This window comes from Nasonia vitripennis, chromosome 5 (genome assembly GCF_009193385.2).
Source record: "Nasonia vitripennis strain AsymCx chromosome 5, Nvit_psr_1.1, whole genome shotgun sequence".
Taxonomy (NCBI): domain Eukaryota; kingdom Metazoa; phylum Arthropoda; class Insecta; order Hymenoptera; family Pteromalidae; genus Nasonia; species Nasonia vitripennis.
In genome coordinates, this window is record NC_045761.1 from 20,927,763 (window position 1) to 20,944,469 (window position 16,707).

At 37.9% G+C, this 16,707-nt stretch overlaps 2 protein-coding genes and 1 pseudogene across 7 annotated transcripts in view; 1 reads left to right on the forward strand and 2 right to left on the reverse strand.

The window, feature by feature from the left end:
• Window positions 1-16,707, forward strand: part of LOC100124125 (GTP-binding protein Di-Ras2) — an 87,635-nt gene that overhangs the window by 36,227 nt on the left and 34,701 nt on the right. The gene's annotated exons all lie outside the window — the stretch shown is intronic.
• On the reverse strand, window positions 2,406-4,100 carry LOC100124132 (protein CLP1 homolog). The gene is made up of 2 exons (XM_008209354.3): window positions 3,717-4,100; window positions 2,406-3,570 (listed from the first exon to the last, which is right to left on the reverse strand). Exons 1-2 carry the CDS (start codon window positions 3,804-3,806, stop codon window positions 3,109-3,111), a joined length of 552 nt encoding a protein of 183 aa, XP_008207576.1. The 5' UTR covers window positions 3,807-4,100; the 3' UTR covers window positions 2,406-3,108.
• Window positions 9,638-16,225, reverse strand: LOC116738605 (annotated as a pseudogene).

Below are 16,707 nucleotides of genomic sequence, written 5' to 3' on the forward strand. Positions count from 1 at the left end.
CTCTCTCTCTGTCTCTCTCTCTGTCTCTCTCTCTCTCTCTCTCTGTCTCTCTCTCTCTCTCTCTCTCTCTCTCTCTCTCTCACTTGAAACAATAAAATCTCTGTATGATAGTACTGAAAGTGCTTACTTTAACAAAACGAGCTCTTACCGTAAAGCAGAGGCCGTTTCCTTCCCTCGGCCCTTCTCATTGGATATATCATGCCATTATTCCTCCGTATACTGCCGTAATAAAAAAGCAGAACACGAAGCTAATATACAGCGCGCAACCTGATGCATAATAGTCAATCGATCTAAAAATAAAAAAAAACGAGCCTCTCGTTTAACGACAAAAAAGGGGTAGCATCTATCGGGAATCAAAAAGCTCTCGGAGCGCAACAACAATCCCCGGATTAAAAAGCCCAACCGAAACAACAACAGCAGCGGCAGCAACGCTTCGGGAGAATATATATAGACTTGAGCCAAAATAGCTCGTTACCCGAGGCATTGTTTGAGCTGTACATCGCAGCGCGCAACAGCTTCTCAGCGCACCGGCCTTGGCTTATTGCACGTGGCTTCGGATCAAGAAGCTTCAAGCTCGCGGACGATCCATTACGAGCTTTATTATCTCGGGCGAATCCAGAGCCCTCGCGGTCATCGTCTTCAACGCTCGCATGCGCTATGTATAGATATAGGGTGTGTAGTTCTCGTCGGGAAGCTACTCGTTGTAACGAGCGAGACTGTTTTATGCCCCGATGGATCGATGCTGACGTGCGATTGGCTGTCGGGCAGTGATTTTACGGCTGGGGATCTAATATACTTGGAATGAAATTTTTTGTTTAATTGCAGAGGCGTTGAGATGATAATGATGATGATGGGTATGATAGTGAGCTGAATTATGCGATGCGAGGATAAGGATGGGAAGAGAGTAGTTTCCAGACGAATGCGCGGAATGAAGCGAAAAGTATGGCCGATGGATTATCTTGAAAATATTCTATACGGGAGAGAGTCACTTTTAATCCGAGCACTTTGGATACTCAAGCGATTTCAATGCAATTTCGTTGGCACTCATCGAACGACTTTCTTTCTCTCGACTATATTCAATATTTTGATAAAAAGGAAGTATTAGCAAATGCAGCCAAATACTAAGTTTAGAGAGCCGAAACTTTAAGAGATGCAGTGAAAAGGCTAATCGTGAACTGTTCGCGTAAAATAAAAATGTTTCATCAGCTCAAGCAGCTAACTTCATCCGAGCGCATTCATCTCTCTCTTGATCGAATTCAGGAAAATCTCAAACGCATTCAAGGTACATCCATATAAGTTCATTACGCGAAAATGCAATCGAAGTCGTTCAAAGCGACTGCGAAAATCTCCCAAACAGACTCCGATGTGTCCATTTCCGCAACAGGCTCTAGCATTCAGCCCGAAATTCGCTCTCGAAAACGCCGAATACCAATTATCGAAAGACACTCGAGCGCGCGACCTCTCCCACTCCCTTCGAACTTTCGAGTAGGTTTATGTGCATACACCGCTTGTGACGTATATACAACGAACGTAGGAGAGAGAGAGAGAGAGAGAGAGAGAGAGAGAGAGAGAGAGAGAGAGAGAGAGAGAGAGAGTGAGAGAGATATAGATAAATGTAACGAGGTTACGAGTCGGCCAAAAGCGACGTGTCGGGGGCTATATAGGCTGGAATGGAGCTTCATCGTCACTTCCTTCGCAGTCGGTCATCGATATCGGCGTAGCCTCGTTTTTCATCGGGGCCCATCGTAAGCTTGTTATACACACACACATATACAAAGCATGTCTTTGCTCGACGTTTCTCATACTGCTTTGAAGCGATCTTGGCGTTTGGCTGAACGAGCGCCGAGGCAAGTTTTTATAGGGAAATGTATTTTTTTTTCACAAAGGGTTGGGCACATTACTCACGATTTGTAATATTTCAGGTATACGTCGAACGAAGAAGGTTATTCAGAACTCGGGGATATCTTGCATCGTTTTATTGCATCGTTGCATCAATTTTATATCGGAGAATCATTAATTGCGAGCTTTTGTAAGGATTTTCAAATCTGCACGTCGAAACTGCGCTGTAATTAAAAAAATGATGAGACTTAAAAAATTGTTTCCATCGCAATTTTCCAGCAGACTCGAAAAGGATTGAAAATGCTTTTTTCGCATTTTTTCAATATTAAAAAGTTCATAACTAACCGACTTCGTGAAAAGAGTTTTTCTCCTAAATCCGCGGATGCTTCAAAATTAAAAATTCTGATGCGTACTTATATGTGTGCAAATGCTATGAAATTCTACAGAAATTTTTTTTTCATTATCATCCTAATATAATAGAAAAGTAGAATACATAAGGCCCTCGATGGTTCGAAATAATCGCTTAGCTATGGAAATTCTTAAAATTATGAATAAACTTCAAGATATTTTCAATAATGTTTCATTTATTTAGCATATTAATTCAACATATTCAAAACTTTGTGGCAACCCCATAGTCATCAGCAACTGAAAAAATATTCACAAACTGAATTCTGCTTCGAGATATCAGTCAATAATAGGAGTTGAAAACTCGTTAAGAAGTAATATGCATTGGATTATGAAGCCAGGTTGAGAACAGAGAATGGTGAATGTCTGATTATTTTCTTCATCAATATCCAGTATGACGATTAAATCGCAAATGTTTTTTCGTACAAGTTCTTCAGTTGGAGAGTCTTTAAATGTTACCGACAGCGAGCGATAACGCAAATTAGACTTTGGGTCGAGTTCAAACAGTTTTGTACAATCTTCTGCCTTCATTTCTGTAAGCCTATTCTATCGTTGAAGTACTGGTTTACTATTCGGGTTTTAATTTTATATTTTTGCAATTCATCTCTATCTTCAGCGCCTCCGTTTACATCAGGCAGATGTATAACTTTTACCTCTTCGGGCATCTCTTTCTTTAATTGGTGGTATATTCCTCCCTTCCCCAAAACTACAATCGCATCCACCTTGAAAGCTTGTGCTACTTGCATCAATGTCTCAGTCAAAGACAAGCCGAAAGGTGTTGATGATGATTCCAGACACCTTAGTCTTTCTGTCTGCTTTTAATCTTCTTAAGCAAACTTTATAGCCAACGTCGTGACCAAGAGCTTATAAAGCGGTAAATTGGAATTCGGATCCGTGTAGCCGTAATGGGAACTGATCAGTTGAGTCCGTCTTCGATGTCAGCCGTCCCATCAAGCAGCACTGCTCCGATAGTTCCTGGCAAGCCAACCTGTTCCTGGGCACAATCTCTACGTCCACGCACATTGACGGCCTACCCATTGGAGCAGCATAATTTATTAAAATACGACTCACATTAGTTTTGCCGACACCAGGAGATCCAGCAATCATGAAAACTGGACCCCTTGTTTCAGTTTCTTCCGCGGTATGGCAGTACAGGTAGCGTTCCATAAGAGTTTCTCTGTTTATAGAGGCATCGACTTTGACAACCACCTTAACCGTACAGCCATGCCAGGTAAATACGGCAAAAGTTTCAGCCGTAGATGTAAACTCGTACTTCTTGTTTTTGTTCAGCTCCGTGCCGAAAAATTCCGCCAAACCGTTTTTTAACTGAAGAGAAAGAAAATTTTTTAGAAACTAGATACAAAATTTATTGATCTAATAAGTTTTGAATTCGAAAAGCCTGTCCAATCGAGTCAACAAAAGTTGACATCGATTTACTGATTTAGTCATAAGAAAAATGTGTAAATACATACCTCAAGCGTAACTTTTTCACTTTCAGCTTTCAATTTGAAGCGTAACTTCGACTTTGAAAGCAGTTTGAACTGTTTCGGATTTTTGCTCATCTTTGCGAGATGTATGGATTTAACTTTAAAAATAATGTTTGTTATACGATCACAGATGTCGAAGTCTCGTTATAGACGTGTATCTTTCCGCACTGAACCTTTAAATGCGTCTAAGCTATGCGACAACTTTCAAGCCATGATTGAACAGATCCAATTCAAGCTCACAGCTCAGAAGTTGTCGATCGGCTGTGATGGTCAATGCCGCATCGCTTCTGTTTACGTGCCGAAATGTTCAGGTAAAGCCATTAGTGATGCGGGAGTAGTATAGATGGGGAACGAGGACGGGGTGGAGGACCGATCTGAGTAGATTGCTGGTGGAGCCATCTTACGGATTGAGACGGAGACAACATAGTTCAATCAAATTAGACCCAGGATCGTGAATGTTCATAAATAATTTAATTTTTATTAAAATCATAATTAAAATCCGCAACAATTTGTTCTTTGCAATTGTTAGAAACATTCATTCTCAAATTCGAAATAAACCTCGAATCTCAAATAAATCGAGAAGCATCAGAGAAGCTATACACGAGATCAAGCTTCCGCGTGCAGCGCAAGAGAGCGCATCAGTCGACGGTACATGCGAAACACGTAGACTTTGCACTATTTACGAGCTGCCGTAAAAGAAAACGTGTATAAAGCTCACGTCCGCGCGCGCGAGGCTCATCGCGCCCTGCAGCGACGCGATTTTATTTAGCGATGGAATCGCTCTCTTATGTCGCTTCGAGTGCTGCTGGACGCTAGTAGTCGTCCTCTAGCCCTTTTTTTATTATAAAAAGAAAGAGGAACATCGGCTAAAGGGGGGGGGAGTAATAAAAGAAAAAAGGAGAAGGGAGAGCGCGAGCAGAGGTTTATATGACGCGCAGCTCGTGTGGTGATGCATTTCGCGTGTCGCACGGCCGTGTCCTGCATTCTATATGTTTTATTAACTACGTACATTTGCGCGGATGAACGTTGTTGTTATTATGAGCTCGCGTGTGTGTGATGATTGTGCCCTAGAACGCCTCTGTGTTTGAATATTGCAGTCGATTGCGGTTGGCTGATAAACTGCCTGAATGGAGTGGGCATTTTTGAATGTATTGTTCACGTGATGTTTGCTTTTGGTGAACGTGTAGCTCGTCGACGTTTCGATTATGAACGTAATGTATAGTGGAGGAGTTACGCTATCGATCGGTACGGAACAAACGATTATTACGTATAAATAATTCAAAAGTGCGAATTATATCTAAAGAATTTACAACGCATTAAAAAGTTATTAATCACGCCGATGCTAAAGCTTTAATAAAACGCATCCTCAGCGTTAAGTCGGCACTGTACTTTATTCGTATGAATATTTCAATCGGGCGGAAAAACGCATTAATTTTAACCAGATAAAACATTAAATCTCACGCTACAGTGCGCAAAAAACATTATTCACGATTAAACTTGAGCAAATAAAACAGTTAATTTTAAACTCCGCGCTGTTATAATTTAACCAACGCCGTTGGTTTTTGTATAAAAAGTAGTTAGATTAACTTCTCTCTCCCGCGCATCGTTTCCAAAGCTCTAAATTTTCAAAGACGCTTACGCTTAATCACCGGCTTTTGTTGCTTTCATAACTGAATGAAGTTGCAGCTACGGTTTCATCATTTCAGAATCTCCCACGACACACCTCCCCGTCTATTCCATAAGCTTAATCGACTTGACTCCTACTACACACTGTGCCTTTGTTCCAAAATAAGCAATAATTGAAATTCATCGTAAAATATCCCCAACTTTTCGCATAGCTCAGCAACTTAAACACGTGTCAGCGCACTCGAGCAAAGGCTTAAAACGAGCAGGAAAGCAAAAAAGTAGAGCTGCGGCCTATCTCTTGAGCCAAAGAATAATAGGAACCGCAGAAGTGACTCTCAAACCGGAAACTCAAACGTCTACTTAGCCGGGCGCGCGGAAGTTGGGCTAAACAGGCCAGTCTGAAGTAAAAAGAAGAGAGAAAGCCGGAGGCGAGAGTCGAGATGTAAATTGGCTCGAGTTAAGTCGGTATTGAACTTCTGTTGGTTGAATAAAGAATTGACTCGAGAGCTCGAGGGCTTGTTTATTAACCTTCGAAAAATTGCTGAATTATAGACGTTATGATCTGAGCGTTATTTAACTGCATTGTCCTGAACTTGTATTATTACAATACATCCCTGGTAGCAGCGTTCCCGAGAAAGTACCTGGAAACTACCAAGATTTTTCAAATCTAGCAGGTTTCCAGAGTAGAATCTAGATGAAAACCCCGATATCATAATCAGACATGATTTCTGGAAGAAATCTTGGTAGAATTTTTTCTCCACTATGATTTGTTCATATAACCTTACTTTTCACACCAATGATCCTGCTCTTCATTGACATTGTTTGAAAATATTCATAAATTGATGAATATATATATATATATATATATATATATATATATATATATTCATTATATATATATATATATATATATACCCTATAAATTCATCTACAATGTCTTTTAAAGGGGAAACATGATTTTTAAGGTGCGCATTAATAGTGAAAACCTAACCCTACACATGCATACTCTCATACATGACAGCATGTATACATCATTGTGTACTGACTGACTTTGTATTATTCAAGTATAATTACTGCGTAAAAAGTGTCATAAATGCACTCAAAGTCACCAATGATGAGGTTTGCATAGGTATTTCAATCTCATCATTATACGAGCCAGTTACTCTCAACCACCAAATCTCTCATAATCATGGTAAATCCATGATATTAAAGGTGGATGTCTGTTCTTTTGCGTTGAGACTTGTTCAATTATTTAGAAACAGACTGCCATATCAGGTTTTACTTAACAGTCTTGGTTCAGCTTTCACCCTGAACCCTATGGCTTTGGCGGCAAAAATACAGGTGGGTCTATACATGAAAGTTGAATTCACCACGAAACAGCCTGTGTTCCGTAAAGAATCAAATTCGAGTGAACCTTCAATTTATGCTCAAATGCATCAATCTTTCTACTGTGACGTCGAATTCCAGTAGAGACCTCTATATATCGTCAGACTCCAAAATTCAAAAATGGAGTAAACCATGTCGACATTTACCAAGCAAGCAAACGAACGGCCTCGCGAAGCCTCTTCAGTCGATATTAATCCATGCTGACGAATCGCAAATGGAGGAGGTTGACGCGAAGAAGAAGCGCCGGCAGAGCACACACACAAAACGCCGAAGCTCAAGAGCACGGATAAAAGCCGAAGAAAGAGAGAGATTTAAGGACGCGCGACGTCGTCGGTGAGACGCTCTCGCGCCCCTTTTATTTTCGCGGATTTTCGTGAATTTTTCATCTTTTTTTCCGATCTTACGAGCGCGCGTGTAAATGCTTCTGAATATTTTAGCCCGCGTGTCGAGATGCTTTTTAAATAACGAGGAAAGCTTTTGTTGTGAAAAGTGCTGAGAGACAGGATTATGTATACGCACACAGAGACTCGCGAAGTCTAAAGTTCGTGTTTCTTCAAAACGACGGTTATCTGCAAAGTACTTAACTCGGCGCATTTTTACTATTCCACAATTTCAATTTTGCATTTCGAAGAAAACTCGCGTGAACTTAATTTTCTCACAAACAACGAGAATCCAAAACCACTTCCTGAAAAAATAATAATAATAAGAACTCGCACGCATGCGCCAATAAAGCTCCTCAAAGAAATATAATCAGCGAAAAAGTCTAAGGGGGAGAGGCACAAGGCTTATAACGAGGCGACGTCTTACAGCGGATTACGTTCTCTCTCTCTCTCTCTCTCTCTCTCTCTCTCTCTCTCTCTCTCTCTCTCTCTCTCTCTGGGCTTTTCCCGCGCTATAATAATAAAACCGAGCGCGAGCGAGGGAAACAATTCGCCTTTTCGCACCCGCGCACACAGCTGTTTATCGTCGCGGGCGTCTCTTTTGTCGCAGTATATATAGCGGCGGCAAAGGGAATGCGAAAAGTTAATTAGCACCGGCGTCGAGCTGTGACACCTACATCGTCGTGCGGCTTTCATTTGCAAATTACTTTCTTTGCGGATTTTCCAAGGAATTGGAAACGAGCTGCGGTGCTGGGCTGTAAATGAAATATTAATTTATGATCGACTCGCGCTGAGAGGAGCATCGAGGGCTGTGCACTCGCTTGACGTGGTTTGCTCTTTTTTTTTATAAAATTGTTCGCGCGACGGTCACTTAGGGAAAGTTCTATTAGTCGACAAAGTGACACAAGTATTTTGTGAATTTCTTCATCTTGTCACTTATCGCGATTCTCGCAACTTATTAGAAAATGCCGGGGAAATCTCGCTCTCTCTCTCTCTCTCTCTCTCTCTCTCTCTCTCTCTCTCACTTCGACACTGCGGGAGTTTCCAACTGTGTATATAGTGTGCTCGCTGGAGTGTGTATTACGGCTATCTCGAAACTTGTGCTTTCCGGGATAGAAAAGTAGGAAACTGCGCGTTAGCCTTGTTTAATAATCGCGCGAGTTTCGACGGCTCATCTTTCGTTTTAAACATTGTTTAATATTCGTTATTACAAATTTTAAGGCTCATATCAGTGTATAACGACAGTATTTTTTCAAAATTGTATAGAACTGACAAAAGAAGCTATATTCAATTGTACGAAACGAACTGCGAGTGCACAGTTTCCTGGAAATGATTTAATTGACAGACTCGTTGCACGGCGAGGCTTCACGCCCTAATTAACCAGAATTTCAGCCAGTCAACCTGGCATTGGCTTCCTAATTGTAGATCCACAAGTAACAGACGCCGAAAAGTGAATACATGCGGATGTGTGAACATCTTACTCATTAGTTTAATTGGAAGCTCTAATTGGAGCGTCGAAAAACCGACGTGGATGACACGTGTAGGATCTCTATGGTAACGTTAGTCCGATCCCTCAATGTATATTCGAACTCTAAAACTGAATATCTACATTTTTGCGATTAAATTACAACGCGCGCAGAAGCTCGTTAAAATCAATTACGTCCGAATAAAAGCCAGACCCGACACTACCGACGGGAGGAAGAGAGAGAGAGAGAGAGAGAGACATATTTCGGTGACTACTTCCCCTCAGCAGCTGTACTGCGGATCTGCTTTCAACAAGTGGCTCGAGCCATTACGCGCTCTGCCGACCGTCACTAATGCAAACTCGCCATGTATATATATATATATATATATATATATATATATATATATATATATATACACACGCCCGCACTGCCTCTCTTTCGGAAATCCACTACTACTGCAGCGCTTCCACGCCTCCTTTTTTTCGCGGGCTGCACTAACTAGATTGCTTTTTTCCGGATGCTTTTTTTCGACGCATATAATCGCTGCGCTTTGCGGAGGTTCCATTACTCTCGAAACTTGGCGGATTAACGGTTGGTATTTGGCTTTGATTATTGCCTGAGAGAGGTAGCACTTTGCCGAGGGCTTGTTTTCTCTGATGACGTCCGCTGTGAAACCTATACTGGATAGTAGATAATTTTTCAGTAATTTTGCTTTTTCCTATAGAGGAAGTGTTTTGTTGATGATTATATGTGGCAGTGAAATTTTGAGGTACGTTATAACTTCGTGCAAAAACGCCTTGGGTTCTCCCTAAAATAAGGGTGCTTTGGTAATATGCTTCAAGTATCAACGAATTTTTACATTGAACTAGCTTTTGCGTTTTTCATACTTATTATGAATGATAAATAAATATACACATAAATATATGAAAACATTAATTTATTCAAATGCACAAAAGTGTGCAAATAAGCGTACATAAGTAAATCTTTTAAATAACGTATAAAATATGCATTTATAGATCATTTATATTAGAAAAATATAATGAATTTTTTATTTTATATCGTCAATCATCACATCGTAGTCTTCATCTTGGCCGTAATCATCATACTCGTCTTCTACAAGGTCCTTAGTTTTTGATGGACAGTTTGAGCATCTGGATTCATTTATGCCATAGTTAATGCACGATTCACCAATGCATTCACAACATCCATCATGAAACCATCTGTAGCTAGTCGCTCTTATAGACTGACAAGACTGTTTGCATTTGCTCCAAGGATGACAATCAGTTAAAAAAGAAACTGCAGTTTGAAGCTCTTGCCTCGAGTTTCACATTCTTCTGATTATACTTTCTATCACTCGATTGCACATAATATTCGATTTTTTTCTCTTGTTGAGGCGAAAGTATTCTATTTGGCAAACTGTTTGGTAAGTAAAACTATTCCACCGTTTATGCTCATCCGGTTCTTGGGTTAACGCTCGAAAAAGCTCTGGGAACGGTTCATCGAAGTCTTCAACGTGAGATTTTTTGCCCAACGAAATAGTCTCCGTAACGTTCGAGTTTGGGCAAAGATTAAAACAAGAACAGTATTCGTCAAAAAGAAAACTAAGGCAAAGAAAACAATCCTTGCAGCAGCTGCACGTAGACAGGTCGCATTTACAGCTGTTCAAGAGCATGCACTTGCTGACGGTACTTGCGCATACTGCTTCGTTACAACCATAAACCTGGCTTCGTGAAAATGTAGTTAAAACTGCCGTTATTATGTTTTTAAGCTTAAACAAACCCAATTTAAACTAACAAGCCACCCCACCCTCGCGATAAACATATGGTACTTTCAATCTTTCTGCTCCAGCGACTTTTGTGGCGGCGCGGTCTACGTCGTTGCTCAGTAATCTTATGCTCCCGGGTTCGAGTCCGGTACTCGGCGAATTTTTTTCTTTTTTTCTACTTTCTTATAAAATTTGCAGTATAAAATCCACAACCACAAGTTAATAGAGCGAGTTAATAGAGCGAGACAAGTTAATAGAGTTTTTTAGCAATTTTTATTTAAATTAGGTTCGTATAAGGGGGTTTGCAGTAAATCAGTAACTATGATTATATATTTTTTGTATTAAAAACAATACAATTAAATACGATAAAATAATTATACAAATTATATTTTATGTATAAATAGCTCTACTCGTCAGAATTGTAAGTACTTACTTTGTAAGAAAAAGATTTTTTATCAGAGTATCATTGCAAAATGCGTAAAATACACGCGATCGCGATGCTATCACGATGTGCAGCTGTAGCAGACGATGTTGCCGACCCCACTTCGACAGTTCCCGTCACTTACGTGTGCGGCAGCATCTCCGAGCAGAGAAGTTTGTTTACACTTTTCTTCGGTCGTGTTAGCGTTTTACGTAAATTTTAGTGTTCAGTGCATAGTGCGTGTGTTTGTTAATAAGTGAAGTGAAAAGTTTATGAAAAAGAGTGCAAGTTAGCAAGAAAGCAGCAGTCGAAAAGCAGTGACGAACGTTCGGCCTCCAACGACTGCATCCACTTTTCAACGGATTTCAAGGATTTCTAACCGAGGACGCAGGCCAGGAAACCGAAGAGCTGCCAGGAAGGAAGGAAGGAAGGAAGCAGCAGGACCGGCGAGGATCATCATCAGCAACGCATGCATCAAATTTGGCCGAGCGCGCGAAATCACGCGCCACGCGACTGTTGTGATGTACTTCCAGGAAATTGGGGAAGCCGTTGAGTTTTTCTGCGTTTGATTGAGGTAAAATAGTTCGTTTGTTTTACTTATACATCCGCGTATACATCGCATTAAGTTTAATTATATCTGGTTGGAAAAGTTGCTACTCTTTATTTTTTTCTCCGCGTTATTAAATATTTCGTTGTGATATTTTGTATTAAAAAAGTATTATTTTAAGACATATCTCCGTATTTATATATGCATATATAAGTATATAACAATTCTATTAGAATTTTAGTATTTAGATTATTTATAAAAAAAGAACAGTATTAAGAGTTAATTAAAATTGGTGATATATTTTAATAATTTAACTAATAATAATAATAATAAATAAATAAAAATATCATTATAAAATTAACTTAATTATCAGTATTCAATTGAATGATAGTGTTTATTTTATTTCAGTTTTTATTTTCATAAAATCTAGTCTCCTCTGTGATATTTTTTAAATTTAAATTTTTCTCCGCGTGATTAAATATTTTGTTGTCGACTTTGTAGCTTATAAAAATTATTTTAAAATAAATCTGTGTATTTATACATGTATATATGCATACGTAAATATTTTATTAGAATTTAAGTATTTAGATTATTAAAAAATACAGTATTAAGAGTAAATTTAAATTTGTGATAAATATTTTAAGAATTTAGTTAATAATAATAATTATTATTATAATAATAATGTTAATAATAAGTAAAACATATTATTCGAAAATTAATTTGAATATCAGTGTTTTTAGAGCTTTAAATCTTAGTATTAATAAGCAATTATGCAATTAAATTGAAGTATTTATTTTCTTTCAACTTTTATTTTAATAAAAGCTAGTCTCCTCTGTGATACTTTTTAAATTTAAATAAATTAGATTTGTTATTTATTAATTAACGATTATTTAGATTTATCTCAATATAGCAATGATTTGACGAGTTATACTAGAAAAAGGAAATCAGATGGTGGTATCGCCGAAACTGATATTCCTGCGAAAAAAAAGAAATGCAACTCCTTTCCAGTCAGATTGATTAACATATCCCGATTTGAAAGATTGGTTACAAAAGCATCCAACTGAGATTCAAAAAGCTAAGTGCATATATTGTACGGGTGATATTTCTTTCAAGCGTAAAACACATTTAACAGATCATTGTAAAACGAAAAAACATTTAAATAATATTGAAGCTGCTAAAAGGTTGGGTACTTTTGTAACAACCAATGTAGAAGGGCCATCATTTCGAGACAGGGTTCATGCAGCAGAATTAAAAACTTCCCTTTTTGTTGCTGAGCATAATGTTGGCATTAGATTAGTAGATGATTTAGTTCCATTTATGAAAAGTATTTGTATCGTTCCTGAGGCTGTACAAAGTATTAAATTAAAAGAAGATAAATGCAGTCAAGTAATTAAAGAAATTTTATATAAATCTGCTTTTGATGATTTAAAAGAAACTTTAAATATTTGTTTTTATTCAATTTTAGTCGATGAAAGTACGGCCATCGGCAACGTTAAAATTTTGTGTGTTTCTGTGCAATATTTTAGTAAAATAAAAAGTAAAGTAGATATTTTTAAAGATTTTAAAGCATTGTTTGATTCCAACAGTATTAACATGCAAAATATTGTCGCTTTAGCGTGTGATAATGCCAGTATTATGACCGGTAACATCAAGGGATTTTACGCTCTCTTAAAAAAAGATGTTAAACATTGCCTTCTATTAAATTGTATTTGCCATTCTTCGGCTTTAGTTGCAAAAAATATTTGCCGCATGATCCCTAAAGAACTTGAAGAACTTTTGAGAAGCGTTTCGTTTTATTTTTTAAATAGCCTCAAAAGATTTGCTGAATATTTAGAAATTGCTCGCTTCCTTGATCTGCCACCTTTGAAAATGTTGAAACTCTCGGGAACGCGTTAGTTAGAAGCCTATTGTTGTTATGACAGAGTAAATTTAGCATATCCAGCATTAATAAATTAGTTTACTATAGAAGCTTTCGAAATTGTCGCGCCGAAACTCGCAAAGGAAACTACCGTAAATTATCATAATTATTTTAACGCTCTCTATCCGACAAAGGGATTAATGATACATAAATTATATTCTTCGATTGAAAAAATCTTTAAACTGATTGGCCAAGATTTTCTTAATCCCGACCCTGGTAGAAATGTTCAGCAGTTTATTAGCGTTCAACAGTGACTCGCCAGTCGCTGTGCCTATTTCGTCAGATTTTTGACACAGTCACTGGCCAAGGACTGGGGGATCAGACTTGAAATTATAACTAATGATAATTGTGCGTTTCTTACTATTTTTAGCATTGGAAATTAATATTAAAAATATGTTTTTTGACAATGTTTCAATGTAAACTTTTAGTATAAAAGCTATGTGCTAACCTAACCCTACAGATGCATATATGAAAGTATGTACAAGTATGCGGTATTGACTGACTTTGTGTTGTGTAAGTGCAAGTACTGTGTAAAAAGTGTCATCGATGTGCTCAAAGTCACCAATGATGAGGTTTGAACAGATATTTCAACCTCATCGGTATGCGAGCCAGTTTCTGTCAATGTCCAAATCTGTCATTATCATGCTAAATCCATGATATTAAAGTTGGATGTCTGTTCTTTTGTATGAAAACTTGTTAAATTATTTAAAAACAGCCTGCCATCTCAGTTTTCACTTAACAGTCTTGGTTCGGCTTTTCACCTTGAACCCTATGGCTTTGGCGGCAAAATATACAGGTGGGTCTATTACATGAAAGACGAATTCATATCAGCTAGAATGAATTTAACTAAATATATTATTTCAACATGCCAATACAAATTAAGTTGCAAAATTTCAATCCTCTAGGTATGAAAGTTTACAAATGAGAGCAAAATCAAATTTTTATTGGTTTCGATTACTTGTTTCACAGTTTTATTTTTGATTTGGACATTCACAGTAACTGGCTCGCATATTGATGAGATAAAAATATCTGTACAATTCACTTTGCAGACCTCATCATTGGTGACTTTGGGCACATAGATGACACTTTTTTATAATTTACAATTAATCAACAATGATTGAGTCAGTGTATACCATATCATTTTTAACATTGACTGAGAATGTGAGAACTGTGTGTGGTGTTATCTGTCATTCTGCTGTATAGCATAGCAGACAACATATACAACCTGAATACTATATGTGGTATATACTCTTATATGTATGTGTGTTTGGTTAGGTACTGATTGTGCTGCTATATGAGTATAAGTAAGATATGAGCAGAAAGCCTGTACGACCTGTAGTATACACTATGTAGCATACTAGGTTAGGTTGTTACTTTTTGCCTCTTTAACACGTACATTTGAAAAATTATCACAATTATTTGAGTAAACGGTAGATTTAAGTAGATTTTTAATTAAAAATAATTATCGTTATTAAATATTTTTTGATTGCTCTTATTATACCTGTTTATTCGTATAATAGATTTGTATAAATTATACTTGGCAGTTCTTAGCCAGTGACATGTACTTCGTACTGGACAGTAGCACTGGCCAGTCACTAGTCTGCTCACCAGTTTCGCTGCTCAATTTTCTACCAGGGGAATCGCTTTCTCAAGTAACTTCTGATAACTTCATTGTTAAAGATCATTTGAAGCCCTTAGAGGACGTTTTTTTCGGTGCATCTGCAACTAACCTTCTTAAAGGATTAGCAGCTGATGTTGTTTCGGAAATTAAACAAAATTGCTTAAATTATAATATTACTTGTGTAGAAGAAATGAGAAAAAGATTTTTGGAACATCGTGAATTATTGAATTGTATTTCTTTTGTAGAGCCAAAAATCGCGTTAAATTTAGAAGAACGAAAAAATTATCCATATTTAGAAGGAATTAATATTTTTCTGCTGTAAAGTCCGGTTGTTTTAACCGTTCTGCCACCGTAACGACTGTTCAGTAAAAACAACGGTGTGCCACTGCTAGTTTTGGCGAGTCGCGACTCGTAAAATTGGTCGCTTACGCGGGTCACCAGCAAAAACGACCAAACTGATTCTTTAAAACTGCTGAACTCTACGGTAATCTTGGCGAGTCTTCGTACAATGACGGATTACTGGTGCGGGTTCAGTTAAAATGGCTGTGTTTTTTTTTCAGTGTACAATTCTGACGAGTAGAGCTATTTATACATAAAATATAATTTGTATAATTATTTTAACGTATTTAATTGTATTGTTTTTAATACAAAAAAATATATAATCATAGTTACTGATTTACTGCAAACCCCCTTATACGAACCTAATTTAAATAAAAATTGCTAAAAAAGTGCCCTATTAACTTGTGGTTGTGGATTTTATACTGCAAATTTTATAAGAAAGTAGAAAAAAAGAAAAAAAATTCGCCGGGTACCGGACTCGAACCCGGGAACATAAGATTACTGAGCAACAACGTAGACCGTGCCCCCAAAAACGTCGTTGGAGTTTTAAACATGATTTGTTAACAAATATTTAGGTTTTTAGGGCTTATAGTGTTTAGAAATTTGTTTGCATAATCATGGGGGGTTTTCTTGGATATAAGCTACCTACTGACGTATATCCCTATGTGAAAATCGTTGTGTAGCTTTCTAATTGTTTTTTTTTTTTTTTTAGTACACAAAGAGTTTTTCACGTCAATTAAAATGTCAACTAACAGAAAAGAGTAAACAAATATTTTCTGTTCACGTGGCTTGAACCCAGTTCTTCCGAAAAACGGCTGACGCAAAGCCCCGCCCTGCATCTTTTTCAAATCGCGCGCGAGTGCGGAGCGCCAATGAGAGCGTGGCAGCGGAGCAGGACACTGCGCACGCTCCGGATCCCGGTCAGAGTTAGCTTCCCTGAGTCTGGCCTTGTGGCGTCGTTCTATGGCTGGTTGGACCCACTTGGGGTTGGGAGTGGAGGGGATGAGGCGATTTGTGAGAGCCATCTAGGGGCTGCCTAGGTAGACTTAAAAGAGGAAACAAGACAGGAGGAAGTTTTGTGTTATGACGTTATGTGTTAATGAATTGGCAGCAGTTTCTTTTTGAAACTTCGAAACTTTTATGAACCAAGACCTTGTATACGGCGTACCAAAACCAATCGTACAGAGTTTTGTCATCTTAAGAATCGTCAAGACTTTCATCTTAAGAAAAAACGCGTGCACAATTTAACTTCAAGCCTACTATCAACACGTTCAAAGAGAAGGATAAAAATATAAGTCGGATGATGATCTCTACGTTACGTGCATATTTCACAATTGTAGAGGCATAATGAAAGCAAATAGAAAAGTCGTTAAGTTTCCCCCGAGAGGCGAGTCTCACTCCTTCTTTGTAGATAAGATCTTTCGTGCAGATCTGCTGTTTGTGTAATTAATTTATGCCAGTAAATTGACAACAGAAGATAGCGCGTATTCTAAAACAATGTATGCCA